The sequence below is a fragment of the Budorcas taxicolor genome, chromosome 17 (genome assembly GCF_023091745.1).
Source record: "Budorcas taxicolor isolate Tak-1 chromosome 17, Takin1.1, whole genome shotgun sequence".
NCBI classification, from domain to species: domain Eukaryota; kingdom Metazoa; phylum Chordata; class Mammalia; order Artiodactyla; family Bovidae; genus Budorcas; species Budorcas taxicolor.
In genome coordinates, this window is record NC_068926.1 from 63414542 (window position 1) to 63433096 (window position 18555).

General features: G+C 45.9%; 1 protein-coding gene across 1 annotated transcript in view; it reads right to left on the reverse strand.

Moving 5' to 3' along the window:
* Nucleotides 1-626: 626 nt before the first annotated feature.
* The window catches only part of ANKRD13A (ankyrin repeat domain 13A), a 34515-nt gene continuing 16586 nt past the window's right edge, over nt 627-18555 (reverse strand). The window contains exons 4-15 of the mRNA XM_052654419.1: nt 18434-18479; nt 17182-17325; nt 16816-17005; nt 10850-10916; nt 9406-9487; nt 8259-8320; nt 7230-7360; nt 6424-6581; nt 5700-5813; nt 4495-4655; nt 3396-3463; nt 627-2677 (exon numbers count right to left, since the gene is read on the reverse strand). Coding sequence (XP_052510379.1) covers nt 2482-2677; nt 3396-3463; nt 4495-4655; nt 5700-5813; nt 6424-6581; nt 7230-7360; nt 8259-8320; nt 9406-9487; nt 10850-10916; nt 16816-17005; nt 17182-17325; nt 18434-18479 — 1419 coding nt within the window. The 3' untranslated portion in view covers nt 627-2481. The remainder of the gene's footprint in view (nt 2678-3395; nt 3464-4494; nt 4656-5699; nt 5814-6423; nt 6582-7229; nt 7361-8258; nt 8321-9405; nt 9488-10849; nt 10917-16815; nt 17006-17181; nt 17326-18433; nt 18480-18555) is intronic.

The window sequence follows — 18555 nt, forward strand, 5'->3', positions numbered from 1 at the left end:
CATGTGTAGAGTCTTCTCTTGTGTTGTTGGAATCTGGTGTTTGCTATGACCAGTGAATTATCTTGGCAAAACTCTTATTAGCCTTTGCCCTGCTTCATTCTGTACTCCAAGGCTAAATTTGCCTGTTACTCCAGATATTTCTTGACTTCCTACTTTTGCATTCCAGTCCCGTATAGTGAAAAGGACATCTTTTTTGGGTGTGTGTTCTAGACAGTCTTGTAGGTTTTCATAGAACCGTCAGTTTCAGCTTCTTCAGCGCTACTGGTCAGGGCATAGACTTGGATTACCATGCTATTGCATGGTTTGCCTTGGAAATGAACAGAGATCTGGACATGGGTCTAGCTTGGACTTTAAACTCCATCAGTCATGGCACTGGCAGACGATCTCTTTACCACTAGCACCACCTGGGAAGGCCAACTCCATCATTCAGGGCTCCGCAGCCATTTGAAATTGCCATAGTTCAACTCATCTTCTTTGAGGTCATCTGCGTTTGTGAGGAAACCTTAGTCACACACAACTGAGGACTGGGAGGCGTTCTAATGTTCCAATAACACACGCAACAGAAGGGGTCTAGAAAAATGTGGAGAGAGAGAGAAAAAAGACTCGAAAGCATTCAGTGTATCGTACGAGCACCCTCTAAGGAAGCTGTCTTTATTTGTATTTTGAGAGTGAACACATATATGAAGAATGCTGTGATGGTGACACAAGGCTCAGTCCCTTTTTAACTGACTTCCTAGGGAGAAAGTCAAAGACATGGGGAAGCAGAACAATGGAATGCGAACACAGAAATTACCTCTGTTCACCTCGATGAGTAAACACATGGCCTAAATGCAGCCATTCCCAAGACGCGCCTTTGCTGGAGGTAAAGGCTAAGTAAACAAAACGCCAGGCTGTGTGTCTAAGACAGATGTGATGCTGCATATACTGGCCTCGTGTGCAGAGAAAGAATTTTGGTCAGACCAAGAAGAGAAAGGCAGATGGTCACATGGAATCAAAAGCCCAGTTCTTTGTGACTGGGCACATTTCGCTGGCAACAGTTAACTGTACACACGGCCGTTTACTGGAACGGGGGCTTTGGTTTCCCTTCCCATCCCCAAAGCAGCGCAACAGGTAGGCAACGGACGCGGAACAGAGGAGCATGTTGTTAACTGGGGGACTTCAGTGCAGCCTGTGGGAGTGAATCCATGGGCCGGGCTGGAGTGATGGTGCCCTTGGCCGCATTCCCCAGGGTCCTCTTATGTTGTGTGATGGTTATTTACAGGAGGGTTAGACAAAATAGTTAACTACTAAAGGTATCCCAAAAAGGGCCTGAGAAAATCTGGTTAAAATGCATAACCTTGTATTGCTACGGATGGGAGCAATCGCTTTTATCTCTTTTAAAAATAATAAAAAGATTCTGTTAAAAAATATATTTATCCAGAAAGATGTTGATTTGAACTCTAAAAAGCAACGTGGATTCACCATTTTCCCTTTTGAGTACAGAGCCACTGACTTCTGTCTGTAGCTCCTTTGCTCACTTCAAGCCCCCCCTTCCTCTCCAGTGTGCCCAGGGCACGTGGTGGGGTCTTCCCAGGCCTCTGGGTGGAGACCTCTAATCAGAGAAGGCGTGGAACACACCCCTGCTTTGGTGATCCTTTGGCCAGCCTGCCCACTTCAAGAACAAACCTCGGGCTGTCCTAGCTGCTCCTTCAGGGTCAGGATTAGCTGCCTTGGGTTTAGCCTGGAGGATCCTGCTCTCAAAGGAACTGCCTTTATAAATTCAAATCAGACCCCTCCTCGACAAGAAGAGGAGTGAGGTGGTTTGAAACTATCAGTAATTTTTAAGGCTAAGGCAACTTCTGTTGTCATCTGTGTATCTTAATTTGATGCAAATAGTTAACCCTAAATCTAAAATAGATCCTGTACCTATCTCCTCTTCAGCTGGGGTAGGAGGGGTGGAATAAGGTGGCGGTGGCTTAGGAACAGTGAGGGTGCCCTGGAAACCCTGTACAAAGGTAAAAATTAAAGAGCAGATCGGCACAGGTGGTCCGTTTCTTTGGTGAACTGTAAAGAAGTGTCTCCTAGGTCCTCATACACCACGCTCTGCAAAGGCTGCTGCTCTCCTCTCTGAAAGCACCCGACTCTGCAAAAACTCATCATCACTCCTTGATAAAAATTAATCTACAAACCTTAGGGGAGGGGCAGTGGGAGGAGGGGCTGGGTTTGTATCTAAAGCTGGTAAGTAAAAAACGTGACCTGCAAGCCAACAGAGCTAATGGAAAGTGACGATGCTCTCCTCCCCTGATGCCTGGAGCGCAGGGGCGGCGGGACCCCAGCCCCTTCACCGGGGAGCGTGGCAGGTAGGCCCAGAGGAGCCCCGGCACTGCACCTCTGCAGAAAGCAGGGGACAGCTGCCATCTGCTGCACCCGGGTGAGGTGCAGTCCCACGCAGGCGCAGTCCCTCAGCCGGGAGCGCAGACAGGGGGCGGGAGGCAGGCGAGCCTATTTCTCAGTGAGTGACAGCTGGAGGACTTGCTGCAGCTCTGCCTCCTCCTCGCGCAGCCTCAGCTCCCGCTCCTCCAGCTCTTTGGCGGAGAGCTCCATGGCCAGCTGCAGGTCGCTGTCAAAGCGGCTGGTCTCACTGGAGGTGCCGGAGCCCAGGCCTTCGGAGCTGCTGAGGAGGCTCTCCTGGATGGCCCTGCATTAGAACCACAGAGGGGAAGAAACAGTCACCCCCACGGGCCAGCAACACCCATGTTTCTCAGCCCGGGACCCAGTGCCCGCAGTGCCAGGCGCTTCCTGTCCACTCAGTATGCATGAGGCCATCAATCTCACCTAACTGGGGCTGCAGGTACTGGTACACACCTGCCCGAGATTACCCAGCCTCTAAGGGCAGGGCTAAGAATTGAGCTTGGATCTATTTTAAAGCAAATCCCAACTTCTTCAACAGGTATTTATATGTGCCCAGACTATAGGAAGATGCTCCATAAAATGAGTCTTTCCAGTTTAACTCCTCCTCAAACGGATAATCTGGCAACTCCCCAGTGGTCCGGTGGTTAGGACTCCGAGCTTTCATTGCCAAGGGCGTGGCTTTGATCCCCAGTGGGGGAAATTGTATAAACTTCCCACTAAGGGCAACTTAGCCCTTCTGTGATCGTATTACATTCTTCGCAGAAGATCAGAACACCTTTACGGGGTGCCTTTCTGCCCATGATACTGGTAGAGGAACAGGTCAGCGATTCTATCACCAGTTCCTGGAAGCTCAGCCACCGCAAGCTTAGAGCTAATTCAATGAGGAACTACCACAAAGGACGCAGGAGAGCCAACATTTTATCAAGTCTCTCCCACCAGGCCTGCTGCTGCGTGTCCCAGGCACCTGAACCAACCTCGGGTTAATCAAGAGTCATGTCAATCACCTCTCATACTGGGCGTCGTAGGCATGTGCCTGGTTGATCCCTCCATTAGAAGCTGGTCCTGAAAGCTCCTAGGAAAGACAAACAGATGCATGTGAATACCCCTTAGAAGGAATAAAGTGTTATACTGACAGCAAAATGAAAGCAGCAAGAACAAGATTAACAATATTTCAAGTCCATTATCATCGGTGCTGGGTGAAAAACTAACAGGGACTGGGATTATTTTAAAGTAACACCCAAACGTCAGGTAGTATAGGGTCCGCTACCCTGACTGACGGCTACCAGTTTCTCTTACTTGATATCAAACCAATCTATTTAAAACTACTCAACCTCAGGCAAAGTTTAAATGAACAAAGCAAGACCAGAATATGTAACTCATTATTGGTCATCTTTGGCTACTCCTCTTTTCAAAATGTATGGTCAAGGTTGATGTAGCTGTTGGGGGAGAAATAAGCTCACTTAGAATGGGAAAGCACACTGGATTGATGGTGAGGGTGAGGGGAGGGAGGCCGCTCGGCCACATGCCAGCACTGGGGTCTGGCCCTTGGCCCAGCAGCCTCAGAAAACAAAATGGCTCTAAGAATGGGTCCATGGGAGAGGGGGGCTCATGTTACCAAGCTCTGAGACTCCATAAAAAGCAAGAATGTGAAAAACCTCGGCTGGGAGGACACTGGAGTGTGGGCACCGTTCTCAAAGCTTAGTGGCTCCATGAAGGCAGGCGCTGAGGCTGCTTCACCATGGAACCTCCCAGCACCTGGCACAAGCCTGGGACAAGGCAGGCACTGTGCAAACATCTGCTGGATGAATGATGTAAGGAAACCAGTGGATAGCAGGAGCCCAGGACCACACCAAAGGGCAGAAGCACACCCCACTCTTGTAGAGCAGGAAGCCACCAAGTCTGGCAGGGAACATCCTGTAAATGCTGCTGACGGGGGCTACGCACATGGTCTTATATAAGAAGCTTTCATCAAAGACCAGGGACATAAAATATAATCTAGGTAAATACCACAAATATGCCAAACTTGTCATTTAGAACCAAATACTGAGCCCAAAGGGGAGGGTAAAGCCTTCCCAGCCCTGCCATTGGTTCTGATACATGTACCTGGCTTCGGCTGGACTCCAGTAAGCTCTGCTGGATGGCAAACTGCATTATCTCGTAGTCTTCATCCTGCAGGTGCACGTTTCTGCCGTTGTCTTGAACGTGGTAAGACTCGGGGATTTCAAACACAGACTGATCAACCTCAAAGTTTGTGAGAGGGGAAGCTGAAACACAGATGGTGACAGTCCAGTGCCTGAGTTAGCAGGATAAATTTCCACTTCAACTTCTATAAAGATTTTTTAAATTGATTAATATCAAGATTTGCTGCTAGGTGAGAGAGATTTCGAAGAAGAATAACCTCGACAGGGAAAAGTACCAGAATACTGTTTTGTTTTTTTTCCTTTTTTCCTCGACTTTTTTTTTTAGTAATATAATGCATAATCACCAAAAAAAAAAACAAAAACAAAACACAAGACTGCAAAATTAAAAGTGAAGATCTGTCTCCCTACACCCCATCTCCTATTTCTAAATGCCAGAGGTAACTAGTGTTTACTTGTGTGTCCTCTGAGGAATGTGATATGTGTGTGTGTGTGTAGATATACACACAATCACACCAATGTCTTTATCTTTTCCTTTATTATTATGAAAAATAGTAAACATACAAAAGAGTATATAACACACCTGTAAACTCAAAAGTGATAATAATAAAAACAAAGGCCTGCATATCCTTCAACTAGCCTAAGACACAGAACATTATTGTACCATAATAAAAAGAAACAGAAAAAAATCCAATTAAGTTTCAATATGTTATAAGTGAGTAAAGTGGAAAATAAAACTAACAAACAAATCCATTTACAACAGCATCCAACATCTGAATGGAACTGATGGCAAAGGAGCCTGAGGAAATTAGGGGGGGTTAATGGAAATGTTCTGTATCTTGCCTGTGTGATGGTTACATGGGTTTGTAAACATTTGTCAAAATGCAACAAACTGTCACATTTAAAATGGGAGGATGTGATTACATGTCACACCTCAGTAAAGTTGTTTTTTAAAATAGGCTGTCTTTTTAATTCAAGAGGGGTCATATTCATACATTCCTACAAATTTTTTGTTTTACTTAAAACTAAAAATACACAAAACTAAAATTTTCTTTCATTCAGGACAGAAATCAACTTCATAAAATACTCTTAATTTCAAACTGAATAATCAGTATAATGATTAAATGTATGAATTTTTTTAAAATCACAAAATCCAACTTTTTTTTTTACCTGAATCAGGCTGGGTCCCTTCCACATGTTGAGATACAGTTTCTTCAGCAGTGCTACAGCCATTAACATTTCCAAATGTAATCCGTGCATTTAAGACATGAAACAAGGGAATTTCTAACAAAATAAAAGCTTTTATAAATAAACCTTATCCAGAAGAATAACAGCCACCACTTACTGAGCATTACTATGCTGGTACCATGCTAAGTACTTTCTATAAGTATGACTTCATTTAATCATAACAACCCTTTCCCAATATTCAGATAGGAAGACAGATTCAGAGAAGTTAAGCGATTTCTTCTAGATCACAGGAAGTGATCGAGCCAGGATTCAAATGTCATGAATATATACCTATCCAAAATGTAAATTCTTCACAAGCAATTATGTATTATATGTGGTATCATGCATACTAATTCAAGCCCTAAAACATATTAATGTATCAAAGGATCTTAGTGTCAACTGTCTTCTTCAAATAGTAAGTCTAATTTGAAGTTTCACTTCAGTAAGGTTTGATCTTAAAACAAGGCATGTGTTCCCTTTTTCTGCCTTTTTCATCTGTCAGCATCATCTGTAAACAGCACTGATGGCTGGGGGAAATTCCTAATTTTGATGTGCAAAATGAACTAAGAACCAGGACACTTCTGTAAATCACACTGAACTCGAGGACAAGTCTGCCCTCTCCCATTAAGTCCCTTGTTGGGCGCTCCTCTGCTTGACTGAATGGTACCTATTTTGACGGGAAATCCGGGCGGGAATTCCAGTTTGATGAAGTCTCTCAGCCGGGCAAAATGCGCGCTGGTGCGGGCCATCAGGTCAATGATGGGGACTACCTGCTCTACCAGGGACAGCGGGAACTCCTCACACATCCACAGCGTTGCTTTAAACCTGCCGGATTGGGTGAGATGAGACTGACTGAGGCCGGCCCCCGAGACGGGAGACTGCGGGATTCCTCTGCAGTAGCCTAGACAGCTCCCGCTTCCCTATGCCCCAGTCTCCCCAGTTATCTCACATCCCCTGCGTCAGAGCTGGGAAGGGATGAGAGCCACAAAGAACTCGCATCACCCCGAAATCAGGGCAACTGGGGGCAAACGACCTGCGCCACAAGCCTTAATCGATAGCAAGCAGAGAGTATTCGTAGCGGAGGGAAACCACTTCATTCGATCAGTTGAGGCTTGTCGGCAGATAAAAACAAAAAAGGAATTCTTATATCCAGTCTATATTCTATTTGGAGAAGGGCTAATAATAAGACAGGAAATTTACTGTCACCTTTCATCAGATAAAGTGATTTTAATTTTTTGCAGGGGGGCGGTCACTCAGAATGCAGGATCTCAATTCCCCAACCAGGGGAACTTGTGCCCCTGAAGTGGCAGGGCAAGAAGTCTTATTAACCAAAGGACTGCCAAGGAAATCCCAGTAATTTGAAATTATTTTTCAAGGGAGGGGCTGGAAGAAGAACCATGACATGGGAAACAGCGCAACTTCTCAAACAAATAAGAATCTGTGAGTTGAAAATGACCGCTGAGTTCCTCTTACTTTTGCGTCCTAATCGTCAGCTCCTTCGGCCTTCCGATGTCCCTGTCTTTCAGATCGAACCCTTCGTTGAAGTACTCGTCAGGCGTGATGGCTGTGGGGTTGTGGGCCGTGGCGCACTCTGTCGTGAGGTCCTGCCGAGCCAGAACTCAGGGGAGTCAGAAATGCCAATGCTGCTGGCAAGTGGAGGTCTATGGCACCCAGCCTCTGAGATGGCTGTGTTAACCAGCTACAGAGCAGGAAGTTCTGGTCATTAACTCTTTTCCTTTTTTAATTAAGTTACTGCACAGAACACCTACAAACCTATTACCAAACTACATGGCCAAGCCTAATGGATTTCTCCATTTCAAATCATTTCTCCAATCTCCTGCCTTTTTACCTCCTGCTTAGAAAAAGGAAAAAGAAAAGAGATATAGACAGAAATATCTGAAAGCGTATCTTCAGACTGAACCCAGGGTTCAATCCCTGGGTCAGGAAGATCCCCTGGAGCAGGAAATGGCAACCCACTCCAGTATTCTTGCCTGGAAAATCCCATGGATGGAGGAGCCTGGTGGGCTACAGTTCATGGGATCTGAAGATTTGAAGATCAGGGTCCAGCTCTGTCCTTCTCTAGCCTGTGACACTGGAAAGGTCACTTCATTTTTCAGACCCTCAGTGACATCCGCGGCAGCAAATTTCACACGGTCATTGGGAGGACTGAGTCAGAAAATGTTTGTTAAGGTGCTCTATTAAAATATAAAGTTCCGAATCATTTTTTTTTTCCGGTCCCATTTTTATAGGGAGGTCCTAGTTTAAAACAGATACGGGAGAAAGCACCTGATTTCTGTGATCACTATCTGCATCTAAAAATCTTTTATTTTCCAAGACTTACTCATCTTATTCTCTTCTGAAAGAACATCTCCGATTTCAGCTGGGGAGTGCTCTTAAGCTTTTTCAAATAAAGTGGCCTGCTTAGGATGCAGGAAATGCCACCAGAAGCACAGAAAAGTCATCTCCTGTTAAATCATGCTGGAAATCACACTCTTGACTTACCCCTTGAGCACCAAACTGGTGTTCCACAGTCCCGAGCAGCGATTCCAGTGGGTTCCTGTCAGCTACAGAGGGGGCAAAGTTTATTTGACTTTACTTATGATTACAGAAAGATTCCCATTCTACCTTCACATTTCTCCATCATGCATTAGGAAACCCATCCTCCTGAATAGGCCAATAAAATCATCTCTAATAACCATCAGCTAACACTCTTTCTGGGGGATCCCCAGGTCACTCAGTGGTAAAGAATCCACCTGCCAATGCAGGAGACCTGGGTTCCATCCCTGGGTCAAAAAGATCCCCTGGAGGAGGAAATGGCAACCCACTCCAGTATTCTTGCCTGGGAAATACCACAGACAGAGGAGCCTGGGGGGGGGGGGGGGGGGCAACAGTTCATGGGGTTGCAGAGAGTCAGATACGATTGAGTGACCGAGTATTTCTATGACACTTTTATTAACGTCTCTAAGCTGGATGAACAGAGTTTTAAGAATTCAATCAGAATTACTACAAAGAGTTTAGATTTAGGAATGAGCCAGATCTGATACCAACTGTACCTTGTGTGACTGAGGCCTTAGCTTCCTCATCTGTCAAACTGGACTAAAGGGAATAGTGGCGGAGGAGGGAGTTAACAGTGATTGCACGCTTACCACGTGCTGCAGGCCCTGGTCTCCAACGTGCAACAACTCATCTCATCCTCGAAATGACTCTCAAGGCAGGTCTGGTAGCTGAGTGGGTAGGTAACCTCACAAGGCCCCACTGGCCTCAGTGAGCTGAGATAAGGTGGCCACATGCTGGCCACATTTCGGTTCAGAGCCCAAGTCCTGGCTGAATCTCCCACCGTGATGCTTTGCACTAACTCACTTCAGTGATAAATACTCTTCAATATCTTTATCTACTTTTTCAACTTGATTTCAACAACTGTTCTTCATAAAACATCAGCAAGGCCCTGTGAATGGCTTTAATTACAGCTGATGCCAACTACAGGGCAGAGCCGCCAGGAGTGAGTCAGGCGAGGGAGAAATTTATAAGGAGGAAATTCGGATGGCATTACCCCACCACACTGACCCCTGAGTTTAACAGAGCTGATGAAGGTGTGCTCTAGGCTAGAAATGGGGTGGGGGGCGGGGGCGGAGAGAAGGGAAGAGATTACCTTTATATCTCTTTTTTTCTTCCTCGGTCAGATGTTCTGTCCGTATTTTGGTAATCACACTCACGTTGTTCACTGTGTAAACCTTGAGAGGTGTGTGCAAAAGGAAACAGTGACATGGGGAATCAAAATTCAACAGATAAGCAACAGCAAGAGCAAGAACGCTGAAGCCAAAACAAAACAAAGCCAAAAAAAAAAAAAAATCCAGCAAAATAAAAATGAGAAATGGTTAAACATTCCTTAGGACTCTTCAGAGAAAATGCAACAGCTACTGCCTCAGAAGCGTCTCAGGAGTTACTCTGTATCCCTGACATCTCTCATTGCCCCTGAGGGGTTGACAGGGACAGGCTGCTCCTGCCTACTTGCCCTTCGTGTTGCCAAAGCCTCTCAAAGAGGGGCCTGCAAGTGTAGGCCTCCCAGCTGAACTGCTCCTAAGGGAACTGAACCTGTGTCGTGCCCTTGGACGGATTTTTGGTAATCTTATACCAAGACTGACCTGGACAGCCATCTGCTGGGGCAGAAGGAAAATGAAAGGAACACAAGGTTCTCTACACCAGTAAGATTTAGAGAATACCAGCAAGCCACTGCTTAAAAGGTATTCCGTTTATTGACCCCAAATTATTTTAACTGCCAGGGTCAATGCTCTTGTTTTCAAGGTTGACTAAGGAATACTGGGATCTGGAAAGTCAAGTGTTATGGTTCACAGAGAATTAACTGAGGATGCCTAACACGGGATTCCCAGCGTTCAAAGATTCAGGAACACTCGCACACTTCTAAGTGCATCTCGCTGAGTGTGACGTAAGCCTTCCTTGCTCACTCAGAGGTCGCCAGAGGACCCTGCCGCTCCTGGCAGTGTGGCTGTGAGCCATCAACCCCCACTGCACTGCAGGCCTAGCGAGAGGCCAGGAGACAGCTTCCCAGTTGACAAAATGCCAGATGACTCGAGCGACCGTCGTCTCCACTCTGACAGCTGTGTTAGAAATTCACTGACGTCATGTGGGTGGGCTGGGAGCCTACTGGTTTACAATGAGGTTGACTAAGAATATTGGGAGACTCCTAAAAGCTATTTTGCAATATAAATTTTTTAAACCTACTGAGGTGATTAAAAAAGAAGAAAAAGAAAAAAGAACAAGCATGTTAAGTCTAGTCCTTTCTTTTCCTTTTGTTTTTAAAGAAAAAAATTGTCACTCCCACCAGGACAACTGATACTGGGACTCATTTCTCTACAGCAGTTTCTCTTTGGCCTAACTAGAGACCTCCTTGGGATGTGCTGGTTCACCTTCTGCAAGTCAAATAAGATACAAATCCAAGGAAGAGACACGCTAGACAGAACTTATTTCCCAGAGCACCTCCTCAGCACAGATGCATGACAAAGTCTGAACAGACCCCTCATTTGCATAGAAGCTAAAGAGCCGTATGAAATCTTATTTTAAGAGTGTCCTTTTACCTTTGCTTCGTAACCATTAACAACTTCTGCTTTATCTGTCCTCCAGCCCCAGAATCCGGATTTAGTTCTGATAAAAAGTGAACACCACAAATTTCCACATGTACAATATACCATTCAGATTCATCCCTGCAGCCTTTACAGGTTTTCTTCCCCCAGCCTAAGTGAGTGAGGGACACTTGGAAATTAGGGTCCCTCTGTCCACGGAAGGATGTTGCTAATGACAGATGGCTCAAGCAGCCCCCCGCACCCCCTCCCGCAGTTATTCATCAATCTGCCTCGCCCCCTTGGCAGAGAAAGCCTCCCCTCTTGGCTTCGTGACAAAAGCTGCCGGCAGAGGCGACAAAGGTTGTGACACTCGTGGGACAGCTGTCTCGGAGGAGTGAGCGCAGATGACAGCGTCCAAGGGCTCGCCACAAGGTGAGGGAGCCTTTACCAGGTCATCCCGACCACGCGCACGACAGAGTCAGCAGCTCCAGCCTCCTGAGCAGCCGTATCTCAGTCTAGGAATTCTCAGATCCGTGAGGTACAGGCCATCCTGCTCCTCGGGAAGGAGAAAGCAGGTGGGGCGGGAACTCATGGCTGTGGGGAGCTGCGTGCAGAAGCCGTGAGCACCATTAAAAAGCCTTGGGGGGGCAAGCCCTGCGTCCGGTTGGTGCAAGCAGTGGCGGGAACCACGTCTCAAGTGGTTTTTTAGCCTAGCCCTTGAGTCCAGCTCCATCGGAGCTGCTTTAAAGCAGTCAGCACTTTGGCAGCAGCTGCAGCCTTGGTTAAGTGCCTGAACCCCTCGTTACTCCACTCAATATATGCCTGGAAAAAAACGCATTTAGGAACCAAAAGCAGCCAAGAGGCTGTGGATCGTTTTCAAGGCAGCTCACCCTGGGAAACACTCCCACGCCCCGGGGAGCCCTGCCCAGACGGCCCCTTTGTCTAGGACATCACATCCCAGCTCCTTGTGACTGCTGCACTTGGGCCTGCCTTCCGCCCTGACCCTGAGGTGACGTGGGGCACACACAGGTGGCAGGGAGGGGGTGACCTGCACCCTGTTTTTCCAAACAGTCTGCTTTTCATCTGATGAGATCTGGTCAAAGAAATTAGTCCAGGCTGGGGAGAAGGAGTTTCAGGTGTGTGTTATAGTCCATCACAGAAAGGAGGGGCCAGAGCCTTAGTTTTCCTATTCATTATCTGCCATTAGTGCAACATCAGTCGGCAAAAACAAGACCGGGAGCTGACTGTGGCTCAGATCATGAAACTCCTTAATGTAAAATTCAGACTTACATTGAAGAAAGTAGGGAAAACCACTAGACCATTCAGGTATGACCTAAATCAAATCCCTTACAATTATACAGTAGAAGTGACAAACAGATTCAAGGGATTAGATCTGATAGACAGAGTGCCTGAAGAACTATGGATGGAGGTTCTTAATATTGTACGGGAGGCAATGATCAAGACCATCCCTAAGAAAAAGAAATGCAAAAAGGCAAAACGGTTGTCTGAGGAGGCCTTACAAATTCCTGAGAAAAGAAGAGATGCGAACAGCAAAGGAGAAAAGGAAAAGATATACCCATCTGAATGCAGAGTTCCAAAGAATAGCAAGGAGAGATAAAAAAGCCTACCTCAGTGATCAATGCAAAGAAATAGAGGAAAACAACAGAATGGGAAAGACTAGAGATCCCTTCAAAAAAATTAGAGATACCAAGGGAACATTTCATCCAAAGATGGGCACAATAAAGGACAGAAATGGTATGGACCTAACACAAGCAGAAGATATTAAGAAGAGGTGGCAAGAATACAAAGAACTATACAAAAGAGATATTCATGACCCAGATAACCACAATGGTGTGATCACTCACCTAGAGCCAGACATCCTGGAATGTGAAGTCAAGTGGGCCTTAGGAAGCATCATTACAAACAAAGCTAGTGGAGGTGATGGAATTCCAGTTGAGCTATTTCAAATCCTAAAAGATGATGCTGTGAAAGTGCTGCACTCAATATGCCAACAAATCTGGAAAACTCAGCAGTGGCCACAGGACTGGAAAAGGTCAGTTTTCTTCCCAATCCCAAAGAAAGGCCCAAACTACTGCACAATTGTACTCATCTCACACGTTAGCAAAGAAATGCTCAAAATTCTCCAAGTGAGGCTCCAACAGTATGTGAACTGAGAACTTCCAAATGTTCAAGCTGGATTTGGAAAAGGCAGAGGAATCAGAGATCAAATTGCCAACATCCGTTGGATCACAGAAAAAGCAAGAGAGTTCCAGATAAACATCTACTTCTGCTTTATTGACTAAGCCAAAGCCTCTGACAGTGTGGATCATAACAAACTGTGGAAAATTCTTAAAGAGATGGGAATAGCTGACCACCTGACCTGCCTCCTGAGAAATCTGTATGCAGGTCAAGAAGCAACAGTTAGAACTGGACATGGAACAACAGATGATTCCAAATTGGGAAAGGAGTACGTCAAGGCTGTATACTGTCAACCTGTTTGTTTAACTAAAATGCAGAGTATATCATGCAAAATGTCGGGCTGGATGAAGCACAAGCTGGAATCAAGATTGCCGGGAGAAATATCAACCTCAGATATGCAGATGACACCACCCTTATGGCAGAAAGTGAAGAGGAACTAAAGAGCCTCTTGACGAAAGTAAAAGAGGAGAGTGAAAAAGCTGGTTTAAAACTCAACATTCAAAAACTAAAATCATGGCATCTGGTCCCATCATTTCATAGCAAATAGATGGGGAACAATGGAAACAGTGATAGACTTTCTTTTCTTGGGCTCCAAAATCACTGCAGATGGTGATTGCAGCCATGAAATTAAAAGATGCTTGCTCCTTGGAAGAGAAGTTATGACAAACCTAGACAGCATATTAAAAAGCAGAGACATTACTTTGCCAACAAAGGTCTGTCTAGTCAAAACTATGGTTTTCCAGTAGTCATGTATGGATGTGAGTTGAACCATAAAGAAAGCTGAGCTGCTTAAGAATTGATGCTTTTGAACTGTGATGTTGGAGAAGACTCTTGAGAGTCCCTTGGACAGCAAGGAGATCAAACCAGTCAATCCTAAAGGAAATCAATCCTGAATATTCATTGGAAGGACTAATGCTAAAGCTGAAACTCCAATACTTTGGCCACCTGATGTGAAGAACTGACTCAATGGAAAAGACCCTGATGCTGGGAAAGACTGAAGGCAGGAGGAGAAGGGCACAACAGAGGATGAGATGGTTGGATGGCATCACCGACTCAATGGATATGAGTTTGAGTAAGCTCCAGGAGTTGCTGATGGACAGGGAAGCCCAGCATGCTACAGCCCATGGGGTCACAAAGAGTCGAACATGACTGAGCAACTGAACTGAACTGAGTGCAATGCGACCCACTCAAGGAAGGAGAGGTCTCCTAAAGGGATGACCCTGTAGGCTAGCTGTCTCCAATTCACATTCCAGAAACACATTTAGGGACCACACCTGACCGATCAATAAACCCAAGGCCCCTTTTCGTCAGCGATCAGTGAAAATCCAGATCTTCCTTTGGGGGAACCGATCGATCCTCAGTTCCTGTCTCTCAGTAAGAACTCAATATCCTGGCACAAGAAATCACAGGTTTCTGGCACCTGGTCTTCTGAAGGACCGAAGGATGACCCAGTCTGCTCCACGGCATCCTTTGTGGATGCTGAGAAATCAGAACCATGCTTTCTCCCTGGGAACCACCAGGCTCCTCACTCACCCCCTCTGCACCATCCGCCATCCCGCTGCTCCATCGCCTTCCCCATGTCCACTCTCTGATAGCTTAGCTCCTGAACTCAACATCTACATCCTGTTTTAAAACCAAGAATCTGGTTTTAACTTCTTGATCCACTGTATGTTCAGAGGCTCTGAAAATGACAGGAGGAAACCCAGCCTCCTCCTCGGCCATTTTCCCTCTGCCTGTCTCCGCTGAGACGAGCACCCCAAAGGCCACTGAGCTGGTGCTGGGCTCTGAGGCTGCCTCACGGGTTGGGGGCCAGGGCATGTTCTGTTTGAGGTGGGCGGGCAGGAACCTTTCAGACAAGAGAAAAATCCAGACTGCAAACAGAGGGTCTATACCCACAGGCCAAACTTGAATGTGGGACAAGTACATGTTTGCAAACATTGAGCTCCGAGTGACAGATGAGAAGAAAGAAAGGGAAGAAAAACACTATCCGAATATATCAGACACTCATCTGCTAAATTTAATCAGCTGAATGCTTGCTCACACCTCACTCGGGTAAGAAGCAGGCAAGCACACTTTTTCTATTTCTACCAGCAAACCTCACTCTCGTGAGGGTGAGGGTCCTTGCTCGAAGCATGAGAAACTCACTGAGCACATATTTCATTCTGAGCCCCACCAAAACAGCAGCTGCTTTCCAGAAAATTCTCTTTCAGCAACTTCCTGTCAGTTGCAAAAGGAGGGTTAGCCTGAACTATCTGAAAACCCCGAGGCCATAGGAATACAAAATGCAACTCAGTACAAATGGAAGGCGCGGTCATTGCCCATCTACCTGCTGGGTAACAGCCAGTAACCATCACCTCTCTGTAAACGACACTTGGGACCAAACAATGACCCTGCAACTGTGCTGCTGAACTAGAGGGAACAGTGGCTCTTCTCATGACATCTGAGATTTCAGCTCAAGATCCGCTCCTTTTCCTCCTTTCAGCTGAGGAAACAGAAACCCAGAGATGAAGCCGCTGGCTCAAAGCCGCCCAGGGAGCAGCTCCGGCAGTGGCGCCAGGTTCCTCCAGCCCTCGCTCTCCCATCTTCCAGCTTTCAGAGCAGAGCCCTAGGCAGGCGGGCCCTCCTGCCCTGCACAGGCAGGTGCTCAAGCCTGGCGATGTCTTCCCAAGACCCTTCCAGGAACGGTCAGTCCCTAAACCTTGCTGTCCCAGGAAGGCAGCGCTGTCACCTGGTGAGACCGGTGCCCAGAGGCTGACGAAAGGGCACTGACCTTGCCTCAGGGGTGTCGCTCCCAAGGCAGCAGATACCTGACATTTTCTCTTCTGCTACCAAACAAACGCCTTAATTCCACAGCTTGGTCTAAATTAGGGGGGAGGGGCACTTAAGTCTTACGTCTGACTACACAGAAGACTCTTGGTTTTAGTAATAAATTTTCTACTGGAAAGAAAGATGAAAAGAAAAAGGCAGAACAGTTCATACACTCATTAAGAGAGAAGACAGCCTGAGTCCAGGAGAACGCTGTCTGTGTCGGCTCAGATGAGGCGGCTTTGGTCTACAGGGAGCGGGATGTGGCATCCTAGGCAAACACTCAGGGCTCGTGTAGACTCCCTGGGTTCAGTGTGGTGTGTGGAACAAACTCTTAGCCTAACTAATAGCTGTGACAGCCTGTGTCTCCCTCACAAAGCCCTCCCCGCCTCGGCGCCACCCCTGGGGAAGACACCCAGAGTCGGTGTTCTGATCCGGCTTAACCGCGGCAGAGACCTCCCCAGAGGTTGCTCCAGATAAAGTCTGGAATCAAGCTGAAACCCTCCAGACTCTTGTTCGAAACCGTCAGGCCTCATGGGGAAGCAGAGGGTGGGCAAGGGGGGAGAACCACATTGAACTGTACGCCAAGTGTGAATCTGACTAATAACCACATTCGATACTGGATCGCTTCTGCCTCAGAAACTCAAAAGCTCCATGGTCTGGGACAAGGGAGTCTTGTGGACTGCCAGACACAAAAATCAAATTCAAGTAAAATCTGTTAGAAAAGGGCCCATAAAAGAATATGAAGATGTTTCTCCAAGACTTCACCAACATGTGATAAAAATGCCATATGGTGGAGGATGTCAGCTGTGGTTTCCATTTGGTTGGAGCAGAGATCAACTTTAAAGCCCACTAGTGAATTTCTTACACCATAAAAAAAAAATTCTAATCCACCCATAGTTTCCAATTAATATATACATGCTATAAAGATGGCAGTAATGGGATTAGGTATGAAAATGCATAACTTAAATCGGTACCTTTCAAAAGCAATGTTTTTAGTATCAAGGCTGGTGTTAATGACGGGGCTTGTGAGCCGCCTCTCAACCTCCCTGCTTTTAGGTTTCATCAGGTCCAGAGTGAGGCGTTCCATTTCCTGGGAAAGGTCAAAGTGTTCCGTGGTGACCACTTTGTCATCGTGGTTGACTTCCATCAACTCTGCCCAGTTGTCTGTTAACGGAAATAAGGGCGTAACTAAGCATGGCGCAAGGAAGATGCTAAACCAAAGAAGCTTCGTATATTGAACCGCATCATCTTTTTCACACACACACATGAACACATTTCGATGGTGAAAAATCACTCTGAACTTAGCAACAGCAGTGACGACTACAAGGGAAACCACTCACCTTCTCCTTTAAAGATGAAACTCCGCCTCCCTCTTATCCAGCTCATGTTCTCAAAGCCCAGCAGCGTGATATCCACACGCAGTTTGGCACCGCTTTTCCAAATGCGACAGACGTCATTCGGGCATATTCGGGAAACCAGGGGCACTGGAGAAGAGATGTGTACTACTGAGAAAAGCCTGAGGGCCCAGCAGAACAGTCAGGCCCCACAAATCAGGACCCTGACTTTACTGAAAGGACAGGAGAGGTGAGATGCCAACGGTCATACAGAACTGGGCCTGGCTCCTGTGCTTATGATACAAGAAGTCATTCTTAAAGAATGAAAGTGGACTTTCAGTTCTAGAGCTGTTTATAAAACTGCAGATCTATGCCTTGCCCAGAGAAAATGCTAAATCAATTTCTCAAGTGTGTTCTCAGTCCCAAATGAACCCCTCTTATTGACCACCATTAGGGCTAGTGTGTGTCCACCTGGCCTCAACCCACTATACTGTCATTCCCACGAGTCACGAGATCAGATGTCTAAAATACGCTGCTTTATCAAAACCTGGGGTCAGGGTTATTATCTTCATTAAAAATAACTCAGATTTATAGAAGACTTTCAAGTTCTCTTCCTTCATATACTTTTTACTTCGTTTAAATGTTTCATGGCAAATATGACTTCGTGCCTGAAAGGGAACTCTGGAAGCGAAAATTGCTGAGGCTCTGGGAGTTGGAAGCTGTCATTAACTGATCTACAAGACACAGAAGTAGAACATCTAGGAAAATTACTGTCAATCAATTTGCCTTACATAAGATTTTGGAGCAATGCATCCATTTTGTTAAAAAATGAGCTATTCCAATATCATCTCATCTTCTTCCTTAGAAAAACAAGTTTAAAAGAATCACATTGAACTACGTAAGGAAACGAGTAACTGAATTATGATAAATCTACTTACTAAAGACTTTAGCCCCTTTAAAGTGACATTAAAAAAAAACGAATAATATAGATAAATGTCAGCCACAGGTAACAAAAGGAGGAGACAAAATTGTCTATATATTCTATTGACATGCTTGGGAGAAAAAGTCTCATGCGTGTGGGATAAGATTGGAAGGAACACACCTACAACAGTAAGCACTTGTGCTTAAGTAGGACTGTGGGCGACTGTTACTCTCATCTATGTATTTCCTAGATTTAAAAAAATAAATATATAACTTCCATAAAAGAAAAATAAGCCTTTATTCAAGCTGAATAAATTTCAAGCTCACAGCCACTCACCCCAGCTGGTGAATTCCCATTTCATCTGCACGTAAAAATCCGGAGCCTGAAGGACAAAGGTTTAAAAGAAATCACTCCTGCTATCAGAAACTAACACAACATTGTAAATGTGACCATACTCC